Source organism: Trachypithecus francoisi, unplaced genomic scaffold (genome assembly GCF_009764315.1).
Source record: "Trachypithecus francoisi isolate TF-2019V2 unplaced genomic scaffold, Tfra_2.0 Lachesis_group12, whole genome shotgun sequence".
Taxonomy (NCBI): domain Eukaryota; kingdom Metazoa; phylum Chordata; class Mammalia; order Primates; family Cercopithecidae; genus Trachypithecus; species Trachypithecus francoisi.
Window position 1 is genome coordinate 106,069,256 of NW_022681457.1, and position 27,697 is coordinate 106,096,952.

A 27,697-nucleotide genomic window follows, 5' to 3' on the forward strand; every position below is an offset into this window, starting at 1 on the left:
GCCTTCGCCCCTTGTTCCTGAAAGAAATCTGCCTTTCTGGACTTGGTCCAGAAAGAACTTGATCCTGAAAGTCAATGTGCCTTTCTGGACTGGGGTGACTGGCCCTCTCCAGGCCTCAGTTTCCCTATCTGTATACCGGGTAGGTTTGTGGGTCTCTGTAGGCTCTCTCAGCTCTGACACAAGACATCACACTGTGGATGGGCCTGGTTCCCCGGTGTCTTCCAGTGTGCACTGGCCTCACCAGGGCCCTGGTTTCTGTCTCCAGATGCCACACAGTCGGCTCAGCCGGTGCCCACTGGATTAACAGCTGGCTTAGCCATTCTTGTTCTCTACCACCCTCCCCGTCCCAAACCCTGAGACTGGGGCTTTGGGCCGACTGACATGGAGGCAGATAAAGATAGTGCAAAGAGGGCAAAGAGAGCCTCCCCACTCTATAGATGCAGAAACTGAGACCCAGAGAGGGGAGAGTCAGGCCCAGCGCCCACATGTCCCAACACCCCACGCAGGGCGCTTCCTTTTGTTTTATGAGTCCCCATCTCCCATCCCCTGGTTTATCCATAGAGGGACAGGGACAGGCCCAGATCACACAGTCAATTCTGCCTCTTCCTACAGCACCAGGAGGCCTCCCCCTGTTGACTTAAAGGCCCACAGGATGACCCTGCCCCAGGAGTGGTCAGGGGCAGGGGAGGGGGTGTCCTGAGATCAGGGCTACATCCTGTGGTTCCCAGTTAACTAAGATACTCTCTCTCTCTCTCTCTCTCTCTCTCTGGCATACTCTCACCCCTAAGCTTTGCCAAATAATGTGGCTTTTCTAGAAGTCTCCAGAACATCCCAGGGCCTCCTGGCCTCTTTATTCCCCAATTCAGAACTGACATGTGCAGTCATATGTGCCGCCTTGTGACTGTACCAGAAACGAATCCTTCCCCAACACCTGGGGTGGGACCTGAGTTGAGGGAGGGCAGGGCCATCCCGGAACCCCCATGGCAGGAGGCGCAGTGACAGCTTTTGTAGGCAGAACACACTTAGCACTGGGGCTAGGAGCTTGGGCAGCCTGGATGTACATTCTGGCTTTACCACCTAGTAGCTCTGTGTCTTCTGGAAAGTTGCTTAGTCTGTCTGAGCCTCAGTTTCCTCATCTCAAAATGGTAGTAAAAATGACTACCTTGAAGGGGAGTTGTGAGAATTAAATGATAATGCATATAAAATGCTTCACACAATGCCTGGCATTTAATAGACTCTGGGTGGATTTAATACACACTTGGCGTGGTGATTTACACCTGTCATCCCAGCACTTTAGCAGGCAGAGGAGGGAGGACCGTTTGAGGCCAGGAGTTCACGACCATTCTGGGCAACATAAAGAGACCCCCATCTCTACAAAAAATTAAAAAACTTAGCTGGGTGTGGCAGCACGTGCCTGTAGTCCTAGCTACTCAGGAGGCTGAGGTGGGAGGATCAGTTGAGCCCAGAAGGTCGAGGCTGCAGTGAGTTTTGATCATGCCACTGCACTCCAGCCTGGGTGGCAGAGACCCTGTCTCTAAAAAACAGAAACAATAAGTCACACTCTGGGAAAGGCGCTATTTGTTGTTATGACCCACTCATAAACCCCTAGGTATTTGGCAGGGCAGGCATCTGTGGCCTTGGAGGCCCCTAGAATGCTATCCCAGGAAGATCCTCCAGGGACCCAGACCCAGGGAGGCCAGTGTGGCTGTGGTTTGTGGCACGTGGTACAGGAGAGACCAGGCTGGAAAGACCGGGAAAGAGAGGATGAGTGAGCTGGGGCCGGGCTGGGGGGGGCCTCAAATGCCAGGACAAGGAGCTCAGACTTGATCCAGCTGGTTATGGGGGAGCCCCCGGGGTGCATTAGAGCAGAGGAGTGATGAACTGAGAGCTGTGGTATGGGGTTTTAAACAGTCAGTATGGGGCAGATGGAGAGGTGCAGAAAGAGGGTGATGAGGGTCTGCGGGGGGTGTGGCGTGGAAAGTGGGAGGGTATGGAGAGAACCCATGAGACAGTGGCGGGTCAGCGCTGGGGTTTTGGGACAGCATACATGGAGGCAGACACGGGCAGTGCAAAGAAGGGCTCCCCACTGTACAGATGAGGAAACTGAGACCCAGAGAGAGGAGAGTCAGGCCCAGAACCCACACCTCCAAACACCCCTTGCAGAGCGCTTCCTTTTATTGTATGAGTTCCCACCTCCCATCCACTGGTTTACACAAGCCCAGAGAGGGGCAGGGACAGGCCCCGATCACACAGCCAATTCTGCCTCTTCCTGCAGCACCAGGAGACCTCCCCCTGTCAGCTTACAGGCCCACGGGATGAGCCCGCCCCAGGAGAGGTCAGGGGCAGGGGAGTGGGTGCCACTTTGGCTCTGCAGTGGTTAAAGACATCCAGCATCCTTCAGGGTAACTTTAAGAGGCTTTGGGACACAAAGGGGCACTTTCAGCTGGACACGGAGCCCATGGTTCCCCCTGCGGCAGCTGATTTCCTTGTAAAAAGAAACAACCTCGCACTTTTGCAGACTCCCCTTTCTCCAAGCCTGCTCCGCACCCCCCAGTTTTATTTAACTTAATTCCTACACCAAATCCGTGAGGCTGGAATTGTTATCCTTGTTTCAGTAGAGAAGAAACAGAGCCTCAGAGAGGTTAAGGAACCTGCACGTGCTCATCCAGCAAACAGCTGATGTCAAATCTAGGTGGGTCCAAGTCACGTGGTTTCAAGGTTCCCCAAGTAGAGTGGACACACGCAGCAGGATCCGGTTAACAATGTAAGGCTGGTAGCCAGTGCCCAGTGACGATGCAGACAGGAGGCTTGTTGCTGCTCAGAGCAGGGGAGGGTCCCTTGAACTGACGGGCTCGAATGGTTCCTAGGAGGAGGAGAAGCTCAGACTGGATCCTGAAGGAGGAGCAGGGCTTGGCTGGGGTGGGGCAGAGAAGAGCATGTTTTTATTTTTATTTTTATTTTTTGAGATGGAGTCTCACTCTGTAGCCCAAGTTGGAGTGCAGTGGCACGATCTCGGCTCACTGCAACCTCTGCTTCCTAGGCTCAAGCGATTCTCATGCCTCAGCCTCTCAAGTAGCTGGGATTACAGGCGCGTTTGCCACCACACACAGCTAATTTTTTGTATTTTTAGTAGAGACAGGGTTTCACCACATTGCCCAGGGTGGTCTCGAACTCTTGAGCTCAGGCAATCTGCCTGTTTCGGCCTCCCAAAGTGCTGGGATTACAGGTGTAACACACCATGCCCAGCCGAGCACAGGGTTTTCAATCACCTTTTTGTACCTGGAAGCCTCTGCCCATCAGAACCCTGGAGCCCAGCAGCCGGGTATGTGCCTTTGACAGACCCATTCCAGCCGCGTGGTGTGTGGCAGGTTCCCTAAGGCTCGGCCACATGTTGTTAGGACTGGAAAGGAACAAAACAGCACTAATTGGACAAGGGTCTCTGATTCCAGTGGGTCCCTAATTCACTGGAGCCACCTCCCCGCCTCTGACTCCTTGAGAGTATTCACCTATGAATTTAGGAATTTTCAACTTTCTGTTCTGCCCACAACCCTGCCCTTTGGTGTGGGGCCCAAGGGGTGGGGGACCCAGAGCGGGTGTTGCTAGGCTGAGTGATGGCAGCCTTCAGAGGGAGTGAGACCACCCCTCGCTTACTCCTTCCCAGAACCTCTTCGCCACTGCTGTTTTTTTTTTTTTTTTTTTTTTCTTTTTCTTTTTCAGACAGTGTCTTGCTCCATTGCCCAGGCTGGAGTGCAGTGGAGCAACCTCAGCTCATTGCAAACTCATCCTCCTGGGTACATGCCATTCTCCTGCCTTAGCCTCCCGAGCAGCTGGGACTACAGGCACCTGTCACCACTCCCGGCTAATTTTGTTTATATTTTTAGTAGAGACAGGGTTTCACCATGTTAGTCAGGATGGTCTTGGTCTCTTGACCTCGTGATCCGCCTGCCTCAGCCTCCCAAAGTGCTGGGATTACAGATGTGAGCCACTGCACCTGGCCACCATTACTGTTTTTTTTTCTATCAAAAGTACTAACTTTGTGATGTCATGTGGTGTGGCGGTGAAGGACCAGCCCTGGAGTCAGGCCTTGTGGTTTGACTCTCAGCTCTGCTAGTCAGGGAGCCCGGGCTGGATTTCTTAATTTCTCAGTGCCTCCATTTCTTCATTTTTGAAATGGGGTTAGTAATAGTCCCCTTATATGAGATGCAACCATTATATGAGATGATGAGCCGCAAACACCGGCATGATGCCTGGTTCTTACTGACAATGGCTACCACTTGCTGAACACCGATACATCACTGCATGCCTGGCCTGACTTGGCTGGGCTCTAGAGCTTGGGCTCTTTTGGCCACAGTACTCTGTCTCCTCAGAGCACCTATGTCCTTTACTCCTGAAATATTTGAAATGTCAGGAAGACGAGACTTGTCCTTGGACAAGCGGCAGAAGGCCAGGGTATGGCCAAGTTATCAGGATGCTCTCTCTCCTTCCAAATAGGGTTCCCCTAGACCACCTAGCCCCACTATGCTCTAAGAAAGAATCATCGTAATTCCAGCCTCCTCTCCTCCCCTTGGGCCCCCAAACCTCTCCACCTGCTCCAGGTGCCCCACAGTCTGTGGCAGGACCATTGCTATGTAAATGTCTGTGCAAATACCCTGGTGTCAACCACCAATTCTCCAGTGAGGCAGGACTACCTCCTGAGACCATCACTTCCCAGCCATGCGGCCCAGGGCAACGGCCATCTGCTCCCTGTTCTTCCTGCTACGGGTCCTGGCTGAGCCGGCTAAAAACTCGGACTTCTACCTGCCTGGGGATTACCTCCTGGGTGGCCTCTTCACCCTCCATGCCAACATGAAGGGCATTGTTCACCTTAACTTCCTGCAGGTGCCCATGTGCAAGGAGTGAGTCTCCAGTGTGGGGCTGGAAGTGGCAATGGGGATGGGATGGGAGGCCAGATCTGGTCCTGTGGGTCCTTGGGAGCTAGACCAGGACCGAGGGCTTAGAGCACTCCTTCCCATTCATTGCCAACCCCCTTACTCTAGATCCATGCTCCTAGCCCTCAGGGAGGCCTCATGCAACACGGGTTACCAAAATCTTTGGCGATTGTGCTCTGAAACACTGAGACTTGGGTCATCTCAGTGTTATTTATTTTTTTTTAATAGAGTTACAGAATGTTCGAGCCTAGAGGGCTTTTAGAGACGATCAAGACTGCTCCCACCCACTTTGGCAACTGGGGGACTCCCAATGGGTCCATGTAAAAGCCCATTCAAAATCCTCTGGGAGGCAGATTGTGATTTTTCTCTATATAAAGTTCTCAGACTGCATTTTCCAAGGGCTGTGGCTGGGTGGGTAGGGGTGCTTTCGGGCCTAGAGGGGAGTTCCTCTTCCCCCACCTCTTCCATGAACCCCTTGGGATGACAGCATCACTTGGAGATTGTGGCGCCTGGGTGCATCTGCATGCAAGCACGAAGGCTGGGACATGGAGCCAGCCTGGGACTATAAAACACTGACCTCTTGCAGAGAGGGTGAAGGTATTGTGGGAGACAAGGAGAAAGGTAGGACAGTGCAAAAGATGATTCAGGGTTGACTATAAGAAATGCATTATTTATGACATTGGGGAAGATTATATGCTGGCTTGAGAATGGTGAAGGTGATGGCACTAGGCACAATGCTGGGTTTTCTAATGCTTGTGACCATGGTGGGGAGTATAATGAAGGTGATGGTGGTGATGAAAGTAATGGCGATGATGCTGACAATGTTGATAACAGTAATACTGGTGATGATGACAATGAGAAAAAGTATGATGGTGATGGTGATGATGATGGTGGTAACGGTGGTGGTGATGGTGACAGTAGTGATGATGATGGCAGTGGTGGTAATAGAGTTGGTAATGATGGTACTGGTAGTGATAATGGTGATGATGATGATGGTTTTAATGATAGTGTTGGTGATGATGGTGATGGTAGTGATGATGGCGTTGGTGGTGTTGATTATAGTGATGCTGATGATGGTGCTGATGGTGGTGATGGTGTTAGTGATGGTGTTGGTGATTATGGCAGTGGTAGTGATGATGGTGATGGTGGTGTTGATGATAGTGTTGCTGATGATGGTGCTGATGGTGTTAGTGATGGTGTTGGTGATGGTGATGGTAGTGATGCTGGTGATGGTGTTAGTGATGGTATTGGTGATGATGGTGATGGTAGTGATGATGGTGATGGTGGTGATCGTAGTGATGCTGATGATGGTGCTGATGGTGGTGATGGTGTTAGTGATGGTGTTGGTGATGGTAGTGATGATGGTAATGGGGTGGTGATGATGGTGATGCTGATAATGATGGTGCTGCTGATGATGATGGTGTTGATGGTGTTACTGATGGTGTTGGTGGTGGTAGTGATGGTGGTGGTGATGGTGGAAATGGTGGTGGTGATGGTGATGATGATGTTGATGACAGTGGTGATGGTGGTGGTGCTGATAGTGATGGTGGTGGTGTTGATGGTGATGATGGTGGTGATGATTGTCACAAGGCTGTGGTGACAGTGATGGCCCTGGTGGTGATATTGGTAATACGGATAGTGGGTGATGATGGTGATAGTGGTGATGGTGTTAGTGATGGTACTGGTGATGATGGCGATGATAGTGATGCTAGTGATGGTGTTAGTGATGGCACTGGTTGATGATGGTGATGGTGGTGATCATAGTGATGCTGATGATGGTGATGATGGTGGTGATGGTGTTACTGATGGTGTTGGTGATGGTAGTGATGATGGTGATGGGGGTGGTGGTGATGGCGATGCTGATAATGATGGTGCTGTGATGGTGATGGTGGTGAGGGTGTTACTGATGGCGCTGGTGATGGTAGTGGTGATGGTGATGGTGATGGTGGAAATGGTGGTGGTGATGGTGGTGATGATGATGATGGTAGTGATAGTGATGGTGCTGATAGTGATGGTGGTCGTGGTGATGGTGATGATGGTGGTGGTGATGGTCACAAGATTGTGGTGACAATGATGGCCCTGGTGGTGATATTGGTAATACGGGTAGTGGGTGATGATGGTGATAGTGGTGACAGTGATGATGGAAGTTTTAGTGGATAATGGTGGTCACATTAGTGGACGTCAGTAGAGTGGCAATGGAGATTATAGGGATGGTATTGATTATGGCCACATGGATAATAGTGTCAGTGGTGGCCATATGGGCAATGGTGACCCTAGAGATGTGCTATGGTGACAATGACATGGTGAAAATGCTGGAGTCTTCTGGAGTGGTTCCTTCTCAGTCAATGCCTTGGCTTTCCTGTGGCAGGGAGGAGGAGCGGACTGGTTCTCTTATCCCTCCCTTCCTCACTCTGGATCTGCTTCCATCTCATACTGCTGTGGCCCCTCCAGGTATGAAACGAAGGTGATGGGCTACAACCTCATGCAGGCCATGCGCTTTGCGGTGGAGGAGATCAACAATGACAGCAGCCTGCTGCCTGATGTGCTGCTAGGCTACGAGATGGTGGATGTGTGCTACATCTCCAACAACGTCCAGCCGGTGCTCTACTTCCTGGCACAGGATAACGACCTCCTTCCCATCCAAGAGGACTACAGTAACTACATGCCCCGTGTGGTGGCTGTCATTGGCCCTGACAACTCCGACGCTGTCATGACTGTGGCCAACTTCCTCTCCCTCTTTCTCCTTCCACAGGTGAGGCTCCTGGGCCCTGGGGAGTGGGGCAGAGGAGTGGCTGTCTATAGGCCTCAAAGGCCACTTCTTCCAACAATCATGGGAGGTGATGATAGGACCAGAAGCAGGGTCAGGGCATCAGCCCAAATCTTGAGAAGACAGCCCAGCTTATGGAGTAAGGGCTCAGGCTTTGGAAGTGGGCAGATCTGGTTGTGCAACTTGGCACCGAGTCTTGGCCACAGTGAAGCCTTTGGCAAATCTCTTAACTCTTCTAGGCCTCAATTTCCTCACCTGTAAAGTGGGATGATAAGCGTTCCATCCCAGGACTATCTGAAGATTAGTGTTTCAACCTGTGTAAATTTCTAGCACACAGTAGGTAGTAAATAATGTTGTTTTATAAAGCATCTTACACAGGAATAAAAACTTGAAGTGCTTAGTATTATTCTGTACAGCTGCCTAGCACAAGGTCTGCCTCACAGTAGGTCCTCACAAAAGAGTGATTTGTATTACGACTATTATTATAACTATTATCATAATCATGATTGAAAGTGCCAAGTGCCGTACTGGTACAGGCTACATGTTCATTAAAGATCAGCTAGCAAAAAACTTGGCACACAGTTAGGTAGTCACGAATATTGTGATTGTTACTGTTTAATGTTAGTACTTTTACATGAAGCATCTAGCTGAGGACTGAATTCATTCTTTCATTCATGTAACAGATATTTATTGAGCACCTACTATGTGCCAGGTACTGTTGTAGGTGCTGGGGTACAGCTGGCAACAACATAGAAATCATTGCCTTCGTGGAGCTTCTATTCTAGTGGGGAGAGACAGAAAATAAGTGTAAACAATAGGTGATGCAGGATGTTAGAGGTGAGAAGTGCAATGAATAAAATAAAAATGTGGGGGCTCTGGCACGTCAGTGGAAAGGAGGGGTTGGTAGAGGGAGATTGCAATTTTCAACAGGGTGGTCAGGTGGGTCTCACTGGCAATTGGGCAAAGACTTGAGGGAGGTGAAGGAGTGAGGGAGCCATGAGGGACCTAGGAGAAGAACATTCCAGGAAGAGAGGTTAGCAAGTGCCAAGGCCAGGAGGTGCCTGGTATGTTCGTGGAACTAGGTGAGCACAAATGGAGCCAGAGGGAGAGGAGAAGGAGATGAAATCAGACAGATGAGAGCTGTGCAGATAAATGATTGAGCGCTTAGGGGCTATTCAAGGACTCTGGCTTTTCCTGGGTGATGTTAGGAGCTATTGAGGAGTTCTGAGAAAAGGAGTAAAGTGACCTGACGTGTGTGTGAGCAGGGTTACCGGGCTGCCATGTTAAGCTTAGACTGCAGGGGAAAGGTGGGTGGATAATGTTGCAGTGCAGGCCCAGGATGATGGTGGCTGGACAGGAGGGAGCGGGGAGCTGGTAGGCACTGGATGGAAATATTTTAAAGGTAGAGCCAAGAGGATTTGCTGATGGATCCAGTGTGACCTGTGTGCGAAAGAAGAGTCAAGGACAACTCCAGAGTTTTTGGCCTGAGTCACTGGAACGATGGATTCATCATCAATCAAGATGGGGGAGAGTGTGGATGGAACGGGCTCAGAGGAGAACAAAGGTTCAGTTTCGATTTGTGAAGTTTGAGATGTCAGACAGGCAGTTGTGGTATGCATCTGAAGTTCAGGAGAGAAGTCCAGGCCAGGGCTATCTGCTGGGAGCTGTTGGCGTGGAGATGGGATATAAAGCCATGAGGCTGGATAGGACCACCAAGGGAGGGGCAGAGCAGCTGGAGAAGAGGCAGGGACCGAAGCCTGAGCCCAGGGTCCTTTAAGGTTAAGAGGTCATAGAGAAGAGAAGGAACCAGGAAAGGAGATGGAACACCCTGTGAGTTGGGAAGAAAACCATGGAGCCCTGGAGGCAGAAGGAAGAAACGTGGCTAGTTGCTGAGCCTGATGGTGATGAGGGGGAGGAGGAAAGCGCTGTGCCCAGTAAGAGTTTCTAGATGATGGGGATGACGGCTATGTCATTTACCTAGCCCAGGATGTGGTTCTCACTAAAAGCCAGTGTGCTGATGACTATGAGGATGATGGTGTATGTGGCTTGGCCCAGGCCGTGGTACACAGTAGGTGCTCAATAATCATGATGAGGCTGAGGTAAGGCACCTGGCCTAGGGCCTGGCACACAGTAGGTTCTTATTGCATGGGGCTACCTGGGGACCATGATGATTGACGATGGTGTAAACCACCTACCCCTGGGGTGACTTGCACTAGGTGCTTCCCAAATGATGATGGTGGATACAGCCCTGGGGTGGGGGCAGAGCACCCAGTGGGGCACTCGCTCATGCCACGGCCACTCCCCTCACAGATCACCTATAGTGCCATCAGCGATGAGCTGCGAAACAAGGTGCGCTTCCCAGCCTTGCTGCGCACCACACCCAGCGCCGACCACCACATCGAGGCCATGGTGCAGCTGATGCTGCACTTCCGCTGGAACTGGATCATCGTGCTGGTGAGCAGCGACACCTATGGCCGCGACAATGGCCAACTGCTTGGCAATCGCCTGGCCCGGGGCGACATCTGCATCGCCTTCCAGGAGACGCTGCCCACAGTGCAGCCCAACCAGAACATGACGTCAGAGGAGCGCCAGCGCCTGGTGACCATTGTGGACAAGCTACAGCAGAGCACAGCGCGCGTCGTGGTCGTGTTCTCACCCGACCTGACCCTGTACAACTTCTTCAATGAGGTGCTGCGCCAGAACTTCACGGGTGCCGTGTGGATCGCCTCCGAGTCCTGGGCCATCGACCCGGTCCTGCACAACCTCACAGAGCTGCGCCACATGGGCACCTTCCTGGGCATCACCATCCAGAGCGTGCCCATCCCGGGCTTCAGTGAGTTCCGTGTGCAAGGCCCACAGGCTGGGCCGTCACCCCTCAGCAGGACCAGCCAGAGGTCTACCTGCAACCAAGAGTGTGACAACTGCCTGAATGACACCTTGTCCTTCAACACTGTTCTCAGGCTCTCTGGGGAGCGTGTTGTCTACAGCGTGTACTCAGCGGTCTACGCCGTGGCCCACGCCCTGCACAGCCTCCTCGGCTGTGACTACGGCACCTGCACCAAGAGGGAGGTCTACCCCTGGCAGGTGAGGGGGTGGCTGCCATAGAGACTGCAGGGCACCTCCATCCTCCTCTCTTGGGGTTCTGGGCAAATGGGTGTGAAAGGGCACGGGTATCCCATTCTTCCAGACACATAACACTAGTCCTTCCTGGTGCCAAAACAAAATTGCTTTTTAAATTAATTTAATGCTCACCATTCAAGATAGTAGTCTGTTCTTGGACATTCAGGTGGAATTCACCAGAAGGAAATCCCACAGGCAGTGGGAACCACAGCCCCGCCCCCCCACCTCCCCACCGACCCAGTCTCTCCAGGGTTGAGAGCCTGGGACGGGCTTGTGTTTTCCTGTGGACCCTCTAAGGCCTTGCATTGCTTTTATGGATCTTCTCATTACCCTCGTTCTCTATCACCCTGGTTCAGACATAGACTTTAAATCTGTTCTTCTGGCTTAACACACACACCCACATCCACAGGCACACACAGAAACACCCCACCACGAAGCCTTCTGGGATATAGAAGGCTTCACTGAGGATCAGAGGAGCAGAGGGGATTTACATTAGAGATGCGCACTTTATACTTTGCTATTGGAGATCTCTGTTCTTAAACGGTTCCTTGGCTTTTTCACAGTTTGGGGCCAGCCTCCCACCCTGTTGCTTAGCCACTTCCCTAAACCCTGCCCATCTCCCCTCTTCCTTCTCCCCTTTCGCTCACTTGCTAGATCCCTCTCCCATCTTCAAATAACTGTTCACTTCTTTAACAGAACAAATTAGTTTGCTCTGAAGAAATTCTCTTTCTCATTCTATTTAATTGTACCTCTCTATCCCATAATCTCAGATCCTAACCTTGCAACCATAAACACTTTTCTTTTAAAAGATTGCAGTTATTCTTTAAAAGGAATTCTGGTGCCAGTTGGTAAAAATACTGCCTATTGTTATATGTCCTGTTACATTAATAATATACATAATTATCATGGGTGCTTTACTGTTGAGTGCCTACTAGGCACTGAATGGCTAGTATACATCGCATCTAACTCATGACTCTCCTGTGAGGATAATCTACAGGTAGAAAAACTGAGGGACAGGAAGTCAAAGTGACTAGCCCGTGATCACTCAATGGTAAGTGGTGGACCCTGGTTTTGAACTCAGGTCTGGCCTATTCTGCTGCGGTTTTCCCGCTTCACCTTCCAGGCATCCTCCCAGGTGCAACTGGAAGGAGCTATGATGAAAGACAGTTGACAGCAGAGACCAAAGGGCACCAGTCATAGCAACCAGGATGTCCCATCCATTTTGTTGAGCACCTACTATGTGCCAGGCCTGGGGGACCACCAACCCAGGGGGAGATGAGGACAGTTAAGAAGATCTGTCTACCAAGTGTAGCAGGAAGTCAAAATTGCAGCTGTGCATGGAGCAGGGGCATCATCATGGTGGGAGAGAGTCAGGGAAGGCAGGACTGAAGTAGGGAGTGAACAGACACTGGACCTTCCAGGAGGAGAGTGGGAGAGTGGTGGCCTGGCCACGTGATCAGGCTCGAGTGGCGAAGACAGAGGTGACCCGAACTGCAGGTGATACTGGAGGACATCCAGTGCCAGGTGAAGGAGAGGGGGCTTTGTCTAGAGGCAGCAGGAGTTCATAGAGCATTCCAAGCACTGAGATGACGTTCATGAGACAGCCCTACAAGCCAATTTAGACCTGGGGTGGGGGATGATGCAGTCAAGTAGTAGGGAGCCCAGCCCACCCTATGTAGGCTTCACCCAGGGTCTCCACTGGCATAAACAGAGTCCTTGTGTGAATTAGAAAATGATGCCCTTTTGTGCAGACAAGTTAGACCAAGATGCTCTTTGGCTTCAGATGGACGCAGACCTGTAGCAAGCGCATGGCTTGGTGACCTGAGTCGGCTGGACTCCAACTGTTCCTCCCAGTTGTCCTAACTGGACCCATTCTTGCAGGGCACAACCTGCAAAATGGTATGTGGTGTCCTTACTACCTCCCACCCTCCTTGCCAGGTCACACCACGACACTCTGTTTATTTTTGTCGTAACAGGTATCCTAAGTTGTGATTGTGTTGATATCCTTTGTTTGTTTATTGGCTATTCCCCACACCTCCCAAACAGAGGCCAGTGAGAGCAGGGACCCTGTCAATCCTTTCCAACGCTGTATCCCAAGTTGCCGGCACTGGTCTGGCTTGGCGTTGCTTCTCAGTGAATATTGAATGAATGAATGAATGAATGGGTACTTATGTGCCAGACACTGTGTTCACCTCTTTACATGAATTCTCAGTCATGCCCAGACAGACACTGTTGAGCAGATACTGTTACTAGGTGGGTGCTCTCCTGTACACAGGTGAAACTGAGGTTTAAAGAGGTGATAGGCACCCAGCTAGGGAGTGGCCAGGGGTGGTGATGAAATAGTGCTGGAGTAGTGGGGATGGGCACCGCTATGAGAGGCGAGGCAGAGAGAGACAGGCCTCAGGGGTGATGAGAAGAGTTGGAGATGACACTGGGTGGATGTGCTGCCCGTGGTGATGGTGGTGGTGGGATCAGATCAGTGGGAGTTTGGGTAAATCCAGGCTGGCAAATTTGTGGCCATCCCAGCAAAAATGCTCAGTAGATTAGCAGGGTGTGGTGGCTCACACCTGTAATCCCAGCACTTTGGGAGGCCAAGGCAGATGAATCAAGAGGTCAGGAGTTCGAGACCAATCTGGCCAACTTGGTGAAACCCTGTCTCTACTAAAAATACAAAAAATTAGCTGGGCATAGTGGAGGGCACCTGTAATTCCAACTGCTCAGGAGGCTGAGGCAGGAGAATTGCTTGAACCCAGGAGACGGACATTGTAGTGAGCTGAGATCGCACCTCTGCACTCCAGCCTGGGCGAGAGAGTGAGACTTTGTCTTAAAAAAAAAAAAAAAAAATTCAGCCAGTCATTGAATCATAGAGGGTCAGGGTTGCGAGGTCTTCTCAGGTTCCGGTCCAATCCTTTTATTTCACAAATGGGGCCCTTGGCGGTGGTCTGGCTCTTCCCCACACACCTCTCTCCACCCCTCTTCACCCCTCGGGCATCTCGGATATGGCCCACCTGTTCGTACGTTGTGAAGCAGGTGGCAGTGAGCTGGGCAGAGCTTAGCAATCAGACCTGGAATGGAATCCCAGTGCTGCCACTACTAGCTGTGCAAACCTGTGCAAATTTAATATCTCTGATCCTTGGTTTTCTCATCTGTTAAGTGGAAGGAATCATATGTACCCTGTTGAGTTATTGAGGGGATTTGCAATCATGATGCAAATTACCTGGGGCAGCTAAGAGGCTGAATATACTCTTCTTCTTCTCTGACACCAAGTGCTGGCCTCAGGAGAGAGTGCGGGGTTGGAGAGGTGGACTTGAGTCTGCCTTAAATGTACAGCTTATGCTGGGGTAGGGGTGGGGCTATATGGGGAAGGGGAAACAGGGTTCAGCCTGATGAGGGAACCCCAAGGTGCCCAAGTCCCTGCCAATAATAGTCTAGGCTCCCACCCACTCAGGACAATTACAAGGCCAGTGCTTTCTGACCCCTTGGGGGTGATATCTTGGATCCCTCCAGTCCCAGGTGCTCAACGCTGCTTGGGCAGGTCACTACAGAGGTGCAACATGGGCATCCAGGACCTGACTCCCAGGGGCCTCCGCCATCCTGATCCTCATCCTCAGGCCGACCACCTGGTTGGAGCCTCCTTCTTCTTGGCGTGAAGGACCATTGCCCTTGGGCCTAGCAACCTGTGCTCATTCCAAAGAGTCTTTCTGAGTCAGGACCTCACCTGCTGGGCAGGGAAGGGAGAAGGCCAGGACCAGACTCCCTTGGCTACCTGTCTGTCTGTGTGTCTGTCAGTCCTTGAGGCAGGTGAGCCCTAAAGGTGTAGCCCAATGGACACTCCCATTTATAGAGGGAAAATCTAGGAGCCAGGTCCATGGGATATTTGAGCTGGAAGTCCTTTCAGGGTTAGCCCAGCAAGGTTCAGAAACTTGCTTAGAGTCACACAGCAAATTGCGGACAGAGCTGGGACTGGACTTTAGGTTGGAGGATGCCCACTTCAAAGCGTGCTCTAGTTTGTTCCAGCTGCTGCCTACTGAGAGTGATGGGGCGCTGGGGGCGGGGGTGGGGAGAGACCGGAATGAGAGCTGACGCTAAGGTCTGGGGAGGCAGGAAGGACCCAGGGATCAGGGGAGATCCCAAGTGACCTTTGCAGGTGACAGAGACAGTGGACTCTGTACCTCATCTCATGTATTGGGTTCCAGAGGGATGACTGAGGTGACTCCCAGGGAAAAGGAATTCTATCAGCATCTTGGTAGGAGTGATTCCTGTCTCAGGCTCTGCTCTAAGTCCCTAACATAGATGAACTTATTTTTTGCTTCCAAGCCCAGAAGATAGAGTTTTTATTGCTCCTACTTTGCAGAAGAGGAAACGGGTTCAGAGAGGTTAAGCAACAGGCCCAAGGACTCACAGCAAGAGGCAGAGCTGAGGCCTGAACCCAGATGTATCTGATTCCAGAGCAGAGCTCTCAGCCACTGGCTCCTAAACTGCCACCTTTTTGGAGATTTATTGCCTCCATATTATAGAGTTGGAAATCAAGGCTAGTGGAATGGTAGAATCTTTCCCAGGTCCAGGAAAAATTCTGGCTCGGTTCTGATGCTAGCTCCACTTCCCTTCCCTCTGACCCTGCCAGCTGCTTGAGAAGATCTGGAAGGTCAACTTCACTCTCCTGGACCACCAACTCTTCTTCGACCCGCAAGGGGACATGGCTCTGCACTTGGAGATTGTCCAGTGGCAATGGGACCTGAGCCAGAATCCCTTCCAGAGCGTCGCCTCCTACTACCCCCTGCAGCGACAGCTGAAGAAAATCCAAGACATCTCCTGGCACACCATCAACAACACGGTCAGCCAGGGGGCCTGGTGGGTGGGCAGACCTGGGGCGGGGCCTGGCGGGTGGGCGGGGCCTGGTGGGTGGGCGGGGCCGGGGCGGGGCCTGGTGGGTGGGCAGGCCTGGGGCAGGGCCTGGGGCTCATGATGGAGTTGCTAGGGCTGTTTTCATTATGGACAGAGCTTGGAGATTCTTTATCAATTGCTGGGAGATTCTTTATCAATTGGTGGGGGAGATGTCTATTTGTGGGTGTATAGTCTGGGGTCCTTTCATTCCCCCATTCATTGGGAACTGTGTCTGTTCAGAGCTTTCTAATTTCCCAGGAAGAGGGGCTCAGGGGCCTCTGCAAATTAAACATTCACTGAACATGTGTGTGCCTGGCCTGGTGCTAAGGATTTCAGTTCTCACATCAACCCTGGGGCAGTGGTCCCCAACCTTTTTGGCATCAGGGACTGGTTTTGTGGAAGACAATTTTTCCACAGACTGGGAGGAGGATAGTTTCTGGATGATTCAAGTGCATTACGCTGTGTGCTTTATCTCTGTTATTATTGTAATATATAATTGTAATATATAATGAAATAATTGTACAACTCACCATAATGTAGTATTAATGGGAGCCCTGAGCTTGTTTTTCTGCAACTAGAAGATCCCATCTGGGGGTGATGGGAGACAGCGACAGATCATCAGGCATTAGATTCTCATAAGGAGCACACAACCTGGATCCCTCACATGCACAGTTCACAATAGGGTTTGTGCTCCTGTGAGAATCTAATGCAGAGGTTGATCTGACAGGAGGTGGAGCTCAGGCGGTAATGCAAGCCATGGGGCGCAGTTGTAAATATAGATGAATCTCTGCTCTCGCTCACCTACTGCTCACCTCCTGCTTCATGGCCTGGTTCCTAACAGGCCACAGACTGGTACTGGCCTGTGTCCCGGGGATTAGGGACCTCTGCTTTATTAATAACTGCTAGGATCTCTATTCGTGGGTATATGGTCTGGGGTCCTGTCCTTCCCCCATTGATTGGGAACTATGCATGTTCAGGGCTTTCCAGCTCCCCAGGAAGAGGGGTTCAGAGACCTCTGCAAATTAAGCACTCACTGGACATGTGTGTGCCAGGCCTGGTGCTAAGGGCTTCAATTCTGGTATCAACCCTAGGGGTTAAATACTACCATTCTCTCCATTTTATAGGTTAGGAAACTGAAGGCATCGAGAGGTTGTGTGACCTGTCTGAGACCACACAGTTAGTCTGTGGTGGAGGTTCTCTATATACAGCATACAGCTAGTCTATGGTGGAGGTTCTCTATATACAGCATTCAGGCTAAAGCCTGTGATATGGCTTGGCTCTGTGTCCCCACCCAAATCTCATCTTGTAGCTCCCATAATCCCCACATGTTGTGAGAGGGACCCAGTGGGAGATAATTGAATCATGGGGGTGGGTCTTTCTTGTGCTGTTCTCCTGATAACAGATAAGTCTCACAAGATCTGATGGTTTTAAAAATGGGAGTTTCCCTGCACAAGCTCTCTCTGACTGCTGCCATCCATGTAAGACATGACTTGCTTCTCCTTGCCTTCCGCCATGATTGTGAGGCCTCCCCAGCCCCATGGAACTGTAAGTCCATTAAACCTCTTTCTTTTGTAAATTGTCCAGTCTTGGGTATGTCCTTATCAGCAGCTTGAAAGTGCACTAATACAGCCTGTCATTGGATACTCTTGTTTTAGTATGGTAGCTATGCCTTCAACTGAGTCTGACATCTGTCAATCTAAAGATCCATTATTTTACCCTCTTTAGAGAATAGACCATCAGAATTCTGCTGGAGTAGGAAGGGATAGAGACCTACCTTGTGGAGTTGGGGAGGGGATCTAGGGATTGAAAAGCTTCTGGAAGAGCCTTCATCACTCTCCTTTGCTAATACCCTGCACCCTCTTCCCCCCAATCCCCAACAGCACACTCTATCCGCAGTTGCAGAGGTACCTGATGCTGTGCTTTTCTGAGTGCCTTGAGGATTTTTGTGCAATATATTAGGGTGGTGTGTGTGTTAGTTTCCTGGGGCTGCCATAACAAAGTATCACAGACTGAGGTGGGTAGGGAGCTTAAACCGATGAAATTTATTGTCTCACAGTTCTGGAGGCTGGAAGTCCAAGATCAAGGTGTCAGCAGGGTCGGCTCCTTCTGAAAGCTGTGTGGTAGAATATGTTCCAGGCCTCTCCCCCCGCTCCTGGTGGTTTGCTGGCACTTGTTGATATTCCTTGACTGTAGATGCACCACCTGTATTAGTCCGCTCTTGAATTGTTACAAAGAAATGCTAGAGACTGGGTAATTAGAAAAGAGGTTGAATGGGCATACGGTTCTGCAGGCTGTACAGGAAGCATGATGCTGGCATCTGCTCAGCTTGTGGGGAGGCCTTAGGAAACTTACAGTCATGGTGGGAGGCAAAGGGGGAGCCAGCTTTTCACATGGCTGGAGCAGCAAGAGAGAGTGAAGGAGGAGGTATCACACACATTTAAACGACCACATCTCACAAGAACTCACTCACAGTCAGGAGGAGAGTGCCAAGAGGTTAGTATTAAACCATTCTTGAGAACTCTATCCCCATAATCCCATCACCTCCCAATCACCTCCCACCAGGACTCACCTCTAACATTGGGGATTACAACTGGACATGAGATTTGTGTGGGGACACAGATCCAAACCATATCACCACCCCATCTCTGCTTTCAACTTCAGGTGGTGTTCTCCATGTGTCTGTCTCCAAATTCATCCCTTTTATAAGAACACCACTCATATGAGATTAGGGACCAACTCTCCTCCAGGATGACTTCATCTTAACTAATTATATGACTATGTTCCTGCAATGACCCTATTTCTGAATAAGGTCACATTCTGGAGTCCTGGGGAGTAGGTCTTCAAGCAGGATATAGTTCAGCCCATAACACTGTCTTAACTTGGGTTTCTCCCAGAAAGCAGAGCCTGAGATAAGGGTTTACGTGCAGAAGATTTATTCCAGGACATGATACACGGACAGGAACAGGAGTGGGAGACTGGGGAGAGTTCCACAGGGAAGAGGGAAAGTTGGTGCAAGAGAACAACCTCAAGCCAGACACTACCCTGAACTACTGGAGGTCAATCTTACTGGGACCTCCCGAAGAGCCACCTTAGCATTGTCTCCCAGAGGAGGGTGGCAGTAGTCCACTAGCTCCCATCACCTGGTGGTCGGGGGTTGCTCTGTGGGGTGTTAGCTCCAGAGGTCTCCCATGGGCATTTCATACGGCAGCCTTAGGGCAGAACACAAGACAGAGCTGTGTAGCCGAGGCCAGGTGCTGACAAATGGCATTTCCTTGAAATTGGTGACTGCAGCAATGGCTGGAGTAAACAGTGGGTAGAGAAAATATGAGGCAGGCCACAGAGAGGTCCATTTCTTGTTCCACTCAGTGGCTTTCCTTGAGCCTGGGGAGTCACAGACTTTTTAGACTTTTTAGAGCAGCAGCCAGTTCAGCCTCTAACAGAGGGCTGTTTGGTGGACTCAGCCAGAGCCCAAGGTTGTCACTGATATTCATCTCTCTCTTCCACCGACCATTCTGGATTTCTTCACTCCCAGCCAGCATTTGGCTGCTCTCAGTCACTTGCCTGGGTGGTGATCCAGACCTACCTCCGCAAGGTGTCTGGGCCCTTAGTTGCCTTGCCTTTCTGGGCTGTGCCTGCTGCAGATCCCCACCAGCAGGTGCACTGGGATTGAAGCACCCAGGGTTGCCAGACCTACTCCTTGGGTGCCGGACCTACTCCTTCCTACTCCACTCGTGTAGCAACCACCTCAGCTCCACCCACAAATCCAGGTCAGTTACCTCTTCCTTTCTTGGCCTTCTCATTCACTGGCATGAGGACCCCAAAATGACCACATGGTAATCATAGAGCCCTATAGTGTCTGCTGGTGGAAAGTATTCCCCCTTTGGGAACCAGAATCTCTATTCCAGCAAAGTCTAAGATTGTAGAGAGGAGAAGCACCAATGCTGCAATGGGCCCATGAGAATAATGGTGCATGTAGCCAATCTTTCTGGTTGCTGGATACACATATTCTAGCTGTTGGGGCCACAACATTATACACAAGCCATTCATTCAAAACTTCATCTTAAAGGGCAGTGTCCCCACCTTGCAGGGCATCCTGAAGACGGTACCTTAGCTGAACTTTTAGTATGCCATCTCATCTCCTGGTTAGATAGGATACTTCTGGGTAATGTGGTATATGTTAGGATCAGTGGAGCCTGTGATCACGTGCCCATGCCACACCCCTTTACCATGAAGTTGACTCCTGATCTGAGGTGATATGGTATCCTGCATTAGTAGTTCATTTGCTCTGGAAGCCCTCAGAAGGCGATGCTGCACTGAAATCAAGGAAGGAAAATTCTTATGAGGTTGAAACACTGCTTCTTCCAGAAAGAAAAGGATCTGATGTAATAGATCTTTCAGCAGTTGGTTGGCTGGTCTCTTTGAAGAACTGTGCCAAGTCAAGGGCTCAACGTGGGTCTCTGATGTTGGAATGTTAGATGTTCTGCAGTGGCAGTAACTAGGTCAGCCATGATGAGAGGAAGCTCAAGTGAGAAGAAGCTCAAGCTATTGGGTTCATACCCGTAGCCTCCATCCCTGACATCATGGCTACTCTGTGCAGGCCTTGGGGTGGCTGAGGACAGAAGCCAGCTGACCTCCGTTGGACAAATCCTCCTCTTCCTCCTCCTCCTCCTCCTCCTTCTCCTTCTCCTTCTCCCCCTCCCCTTCCTCCTCCTCCTCCTCTTCCTCCTCCTCTTTCTTCTTCTTCTTCTTCTTCTTCTTCTTCTTCTTCTTCCTCCTCCTCCTCCTCCCCTCCTCCTCCTCCCCTCCTCCTCCCCCCTCCTCCTCCTCCTCCTGCTCCTCCTCCTCCTCCCTCCTCCTCCTCCCCTCCTCCTCCTCCTTCTTCTTCTTCTTCTTCTTCTTCTTTCTTCTTCTTCTCTTCTTCTTCTTCTTCTTCTTCTTCTTCTTCTTCTTCTTCTTCGACAGTCTCATTCTGTTGCGCAGGCTGGAGTGCAGTGGCGCAATCTTGGCTCACAGCAACCTCTGCCCCAGGAATCAAGTGATTCTCCTGCCTCAGTCTCCCAAGTACCTGGGATTATAGAAGTGCACTACCATACCTGACTAATTTTTGTGTTTTTACTTGAGAAACAGTTTCGCCATGTTGGCCAGGTTGGTCTGGAACTCCTGACCTCAATTGATCTTCCGACCTCGGTCTCCCAAATTGCTGAGATTACAAACATGAGCCACAGTGCCTGGCTGGGACAAGTCAACCTTTCAATCTGGTTTCTATTACTCTGTGTTTGCTCTCTGGTTTGCATTAACATGAGACACAGAGATCTTCATGCTTTGTGCTCACTCTCATGGATCCATTCATATACCTTTCCCCAAGCAACCTTGTCTCTATTCTTCCACTCTTGTTCCTTCCAGGGCCCTGAACAACCAGCCAAGCCACTCCATATATCCAGGATCTCAGGAATATCCATCCTTCCGGACATCTCTCCATCCACACAAAGCAAACAACCAAGTGTTCTGCTTGCACATCTCTACATGCAAGCAGTATCTCCCATCATTGCTGTCCTTCACGATTCACTCTGAAAAAAGCTTTGTATCCCTGAAAAAAGCTTAGTATGGCAGCAGTCCACTGTCAGCTTACATTAACATATCAAACCAACCTACTTGTGAATCATTCCTGAATGTTCTTCTCTATTTATTTGTCACAAAGAATCTCTCCATGAGGTCTTATGTGTGATTTGAGGGAGAGGCATTTGTTATAAGATAAATAGATATAGGAGTCACAATAATTGATTTAAGAAATTTACTTGGACCCACTGGTGCTTCTTGGATACCATTTCCCTTATATGAAGACTTGTTTTTATTCCTTCCTCTCTATAAGACTCTGTGAATCTGATAGTCGCTTGATGTCCTGGGGTCAGATACTCAATTTCCATAATGGTGCAGCAGGACTCCAAGAGTTGATTTTCAAGTAGTGAGTAGCATGTTGTGTAGAAGGCATGGCATTGTTGCATCTCTCTCTTAGGGCTTGCCAATTCTTATAAGCATAGATAACTCAAACATCATCACATCTCCTTGATCATGTGGCCCCAGTGGCAGGATCGCTTACACAGAAGCCAGGGCCTTCTTCAGAGTCATTCTCTGGACCTGTTACCTTCTGCCTTGAAACTGAAAGCCTTCTGTATCACCTAATAAATGGGTTGGAGCAGTATTTCCAGGAGCAATTTATGTTGTCCCTCAAATCTAAAGAGGTTCACAAAGTGCCATACTTTCATGGTAGCAGGTGTAGGGTCGATGACTTGTCTATTATCTTAGAATGGATGTCCTGGTATTCTCTGTACCATTGGCCTCCTAAAAACATCACCAATGTGACAGCACCCCCAACCCCAAGTTTTGAATCTTTGTAAGGTTTATTTCCAACCCTCTGGCATTCATAGGTCTTACTTGGATATAAAAGTGCTTGCTACTTTCTACTAACCAGGTCCAATTACCATGGTGTCATGAATATCATAGACCTGCATGATATTCTGCAGAATGTCAAGATGAACAACTTCCCTGTGGATTATGCTGAGATCGAGAGTGAAAGAGTAAATTCTGTGATAAGATAGTGAATGCTAGTGATATGATAAGATAGTGAGTGTTAATGATATAACATGTTTCTTCTTTTTAAACACAGATGTTTATAATAATAAATTTCCTTCTTAAGTATTGTTTTCACTGTACCCCATTAATTTTGGTACCTTTTTAAAATTTTTTATTTTTGTGATAAAAGACATATAACATTTACCAATTTATTTTTAAGCATACATTTCAGTAATGTTAAGTATATTCACGTTTTTGTGCAACAGATCTCTAGAACTTTTTCATTTTGCAAATTTCTTTTTTTTTTTTTGAGGCGGAGTCTTGCTCTGTCGCCCAGGCTGGAATGCAGTGGCCGGATCTCAGCTCACTGCAAGCTCCGCCTCCCGGTTCTCGCCATTCTCCTGTCTCAGCCTCCCAAGTAGCTGGGACTACAGGCGCCCGCCACCTCGCCCGGCTAGTTTTTTGGTATTTTTAGTAGAGACGGGGTTTCACTGTGTTCGCCAGGATGGTCTCCATCTCCTGACCTTGTGATCCACCCGTCTCGGCCTCCCAAAGTGCTGGGATTACAGGCTTGAGCCACCGCGCCCGGCCTCATTTTGCAAATTTCTAACTATTCCCATTGAGCAACTCCGCATTTCTCCCTTCCTCCAGCCTCTGGCAACCATCCTTCTACTTTCTGTTTCTATGAGTGTGACTACCTTAGATACCTCATATAAGTAGAATCATATAGGATTTGTCTTTTTGTGGGGTTATGTTGTGTTTTCATTTTCATTAATTTCAAGGTATTTTCTAATTTCCCTTGTGAATACTACTTTGACCTATTGTTATTCAAGGGTATGCTGTTTAATTTCCACATATCTATGAATTCCCCAAATTTCCTTCTGTTATTGATTTCTATTTCGTTAGATTGTTGTTGGAGAACATACCTGTTATTATTGCAGTCCTTTCAAGTTTATTAAAACTATGTTTACTATTGCTATAAATAAATAGCAATGGTGTCAGAGGCCAAAATTTTCTCCAGTGTCCTTTTTTGTCTCCCATTTTATCTTTGGTTTTCCCTAGATATTCCTTTTTTTTTTTTTTTTTTTTTTTTTGAGACAGAGTCTCTCTCTGTCTCCCAGGCTGGAGTGCAGTGGCGCTATCTCGGCTTACTGCAAGCTCCACCTCCCGGGTTCACGCCATTCTCCTGCCTCAGCCTCCCGAGTAGCTGGGACTACAGGCGCCCGCCACCTTGCCCGGCTAGTTTTTTTTTTTTTTTTTTGTATTTTTTAGTAGAGATGGGGTGTCACCGTGTTAGCCAGGATGGTCTCGATCTCCTGACTTCGTGATCTGCTCGTCTCGGCTTCCCAAAGTGCTGGGATTACAGGCTTGAGCCACCATGCCCGGCCGATATTCCTTCTTAATTGTTGTCTCAGCCTTGCAGTTATTTCGGTTGTATCCCTTGATTGACGTGGTGGTGAGATAGAGGGGAAGTGTTCTGTAATCCTGTGAGTAGGTCTCAATCTTTCAGTAAGCCTGTGCCCCAGAACTGTGAACTTCGTAAGTGCTTCTCACCCTGCCCCTTTAGGCAAGACAAGAAGGCTAGAGAGGGCTGGAGTTGGGATTTTCTCTTTTCCCATGTCAGTTAAGTTCTGGTAAAATTCACATCAGTTGGGTTCTGGTAAAATAGTTTCCCTTGAGGAAAGGCATTTTTTAAGCAGAACAGAATGCTCTGAGCATATTTCAAAATGGCTCCTTTCCTTATCCCTGCTAGAAGCATGAGGGTTTTTTTTCCTACAGTTTCTACCCCAAAAACATAGGTGGCTCCTAGACTTCCTCCCCTGAACATCCTGCTGGTTGGAGAGGGGAGGAGGCCCCCAGAATGTGGGAAAAGAGGACTCAGGGTCTCTTGCCCTCCCTCCTCCAGGTCCCTGTGTCCATGTGTTCCAAGAGGTGCCAGTTGGGGCAAAAGAAGAAGCCCGTGGGCATCCACATCTGCTGCTTCGAGTGCATCGACTGCCTTCCCGGCACCTTCCTCAACCAGACGGAAGGTATGATTCTCAGGCCTAGCACTCCTGCCCTGCCCCGGCCCCACCCGTGGAGTCTCCAGGGCTTGTCTCCTTTGGCAGGGTCTCTGGAGTCCCCCCCAGGGGGTGTGAGTGTCCAAAGGCCAGGGACCAGATCTGATTCCTCTTGTATCCTCCCAATACCTAGTGTAGAGCAAAATCCTCCATACAGGCTGCTTCAGAGAGGGAGGGAGAAGGGAAGGGCCAACACTCCCCCAAGCCAGACTGCAGCTGATCCCACTCCACACGCACGTAGCCCGGGGCTCAGGGAGTCAGGCTGGGGAACACCCACTGGATGAATGAATGAATGAATGGTGTTTGCAATAGGAGGAAAGTTTCTGGAAGACAGGGAAGACACTATCTCATTTATCCTTCTGGCTTCCCAAGTGCCTAGCATAGCTCAAAGCATAGCCTGGTTGCTTAGTGGGTGCTTGTTGAATGACTTCCTTGATGAGAAGAATGATCATTTCTCCCCATAGAACATAAAATCTAGGAACGTGCAGACAGCGTCACCTCTGTCCACATTAATGTTTAGCACAGTTCACAGTTGGAGCTCAATTCTTTTTCATGACGTTATGTGAATTAAATGGATGAAGACATTTACCAATACAAGTATTTAATATGTGCCTAGCAGACCACAGGACACAGAGGAGGAGGTGAACGAGTTTGTGGAATGATTTCATTGGCCTTCCTCCCACAGTCAGTCAAAAGCAGGGAGGTGAGGGCTGGGTTTTATCCATCTCTCTGTGGCCTTCCACCCCAGTCCCTATCACAATGGATGCTGCTCAAAAACACATGTACTGCATGCATTCTTTGAGTAAGTAGTTGAATGCCTCTCACACCAGAGGGTGAGGTCTTGGAAGGGAGGAACTATAGTTGGTAGGCTCTGGGTCAAGGAGACCTGGGTTCAAATCCTGCCTCTCTAACTTGCTGACTTTGGGCAAGTTACTTAACCTGGCTGAGCCTTGGTTTCCTCATCTGTGAAATGCAGTTGCTGTGAGGATTTGATGAGCGAATGCACATGAGAGACTTGAGGAGTATTGGCTGTGAACGCAAAGGTGGCCCTTGGTGCTCTCTCTCCATCCCCGGAGCCTGGCCCTGTGCAGGGCTGGGAGGATGCAGGTGCTTGGGAGACGGGCTTGGCTAATGGGAGTCGCTGTGGGCTTTTGCAGATGAATACGAATGCCAGGCCTGCCCGAGTAATGAGTGGTCCCACCAGAGAGAGGCGTCCTGCTTCAAGCGGCAGCTGGCCTTCCTGGAATGGCATGAGGCACCCACCATCGTTGTGGCCCTGCTGGCCGCCCTGGGCTTCCTCAGCACCCTGGCCATCCTGGTGATATTCTGGAGGCACTTCCAGACGCCCATGGTTCGCTCAGCTGGGGGCCCCATGTGCTTCCTGATGCTGACGCTGCTGCTGGTGGCATACGTGGTGGTCCCGGTGTACGTGGGGCCGCCCAAGGTCTCCACCTGCCTCTGCCGCCAGGTCCTCTTTCCCCTCTGCTTCACCATCTGCATCTCTTGCATCACTGTGCGCTCTTTCCAGATCGTCTGTGTCTTCAAGATGGCCAGCCGCTTCCCACGCGCCTACAGCTACTGGGTCCGCTACCAGGGGCCCTACGTCTCTATGGCGTTTATCATGGTACTCAAAATGGTCACTATGGTGATTGGCATACTGGTCACAGGCCTCAATCCTACCACCCGTATTGACCCCGATGACCCCAAGATCATGATTGTGTCCTGCAACCCCAACTACCGCAACAGCCTGCTCTTCAACACCAGCCTGGACCTGCTGCTCTCAGTGCTGGGTTTCAGCTTCGCCTACATGGGCAAGGAACTGCCCACCAACTACAACGAGGCCAAGTTCATCACCCTCAGCATGACCTTCTATTTCACCTCATCCGTCTCCCTCTGCACCTTCATGTCTGCCTACAACGGGGTGCTGGTCACCATCATGGACCTCTTGGTCACTGTGCTCAACCTCCTGGCCATCAGCCTGGGCTACTTCGGCCCCAAGTGCTACATGATCCTCTTCTACCCGGAGCGCAACACACCCGCCTACTTCAACAGCATGATCCAGGGCTACACCATGAGGAGGGACTAGTGCCACCCGGTGGCGTCTGGGAGGGAGGGAGGGCCACGGCGTTGGGAGGCAGAAGCCAGAGGTCTTCCCTGGCTGGCTCAACTCCAGATGGAAGCAGGGAAGCCATCCCCGACTACTCCCACCTTGCCCTGGTTAATAATTTAGCATTCCTTGGAGGTCCTTTGCATCTGGGCCATTTTTACCCACTTAGTGATGGGTGTCTTAAAACATCCACACTTCACTGATTTCCCTTGACCTATTTTACATGCCAGGCACTGCCATCTTCTAGGAAAAAAACCATCCAAGGTGACCTGTTGGTTTCCAAGGACAAAGTCTGATTTAGCAGCCTACAGCTGCCATCTGGCGGTCGCAGTGGGCACCTGCGGGTTGCAGCTCATTCCCTCACTCATGGTCAAAGCAAAGGGAGGCCTTGGGTGCGCTGGGCTGGGTGCACTGGGCTGGGTGGGCCGGGTTGGGCCAGGGTTGGTGTGGGCGGGTGGGGCCTGCCGGTCAGCACGTGAGCTCGGATAGTGCAGCCATGGCTCCATTTGGTAGCTGTCTCACATGTCCATTTCCTTTCCTTATTCCTGAAGCGCTTGGGCCCAGGTCCCTGGGTTATCTCTAAGGGATGGCCAGGCATAGCGTGCTTCCCAAATGCTTGTGAATAAACCTCACTTGGGTGAAATGAATGCACTTCCTTCCTGTTTTCTGACGTCCCCTGAGAAAGAACATGTGGAATCAGGAGACCTCAGTCTCAATCCCAGTAGTACCACTTCCAAACTGTGTGACTTTGGGCCATTGTGTTGACTATGAGGGACAACAGTTAACATTTATTGCCAAGTCCCTGGTTAAGAACCTTACTACTTTACCCATGTATTCCTCACAAAACTCTATTGGTTGTGTGCAATTATGCTCCTTATTTTACAGACGGTGGGGTGAGGGCAAGGGGAGGAAGAACTCAAAGAGGTTATGGAGCTTACCCAGAGTCATAAAGCTTGTCTGAGCACCCCCTTCCCCTCCGCAGAGCCCATTCCTGGAGCCACTGTCCTCTACAGAGTAACATCCAGGCAGCCCTGCCTGGGAGGCTCTCCCCACCACAGTGCACAGGGGGAAGGCTCAGGCTTCCCGGACAAGAAACTGTGCTATGGCAGGGGCTTCAGATTTTAAGCAGGTGGCTGGTGGGTGCAGTGACCAGAAAAGCCTTTGAGAGAAGCTGGCATTTGGAAAGAGCCTTGAAGGACAGAGAAGTGTTGGAAGGCAGGACGTTTGGGTGTGTGTGGGAGGGGCAGGTGGGGACAGCAGG

General features: G+C 50.3%; 1 protein-coding gene across 1 annotated transcript; it reads left to right on the forward strand.

Annotated features, from left to right (window-relative positions):
• The first annotated feature begins 4,713 nt into the window (after positions 1-4,713).
• On the forward strand, positions 4,714-26,415 carry TAS1R2 (taste 1 receptor member 2). The gene is made up of 6 exons (XM_033229350.1): positions 4,714-4,895; positions 7,380-7,680; positions 10,006-10,779; positions 15,440-15,649; positions 24,176-24,299; positions 25,487-26,415. Exons 1-6 carry the CDS (start codon positions 4,714-4,716, stop codon positions 26,413-26,415), a joined length of 2,520 nt encoding a protein of 839 aa, XP_033085241.1.
• The last annotated feature ends 1,282 nt before the right edge of the window (positions 26,416-27,697 follow it).

Excerpts from the sequence above, each read along its gene's own strand:
- TAS1R2 (XM_033229350.1), top strand. The coding sequence starts at position 4,714 with ATGCGGCCCAGGGCAACGGCCATCTGCTCCCTGTTCTTCCTGCTACGG. Across the intron at positions 15,650-24,175 it reads GGCACACCATCAACAACACG|GTCCCTGTGTCCATGTGTTC; the intron begins GTCAGCCAGGGG and ends TCCCTCCTCCAG. Across the intron at positions 24,300-25,486 it reads CTTCCTCAACCAGACGGAAG|ATGAATACGAATGCCAGGCC; the intron begins GTATGATTCTCA and ends GGGCTTTTGCAG.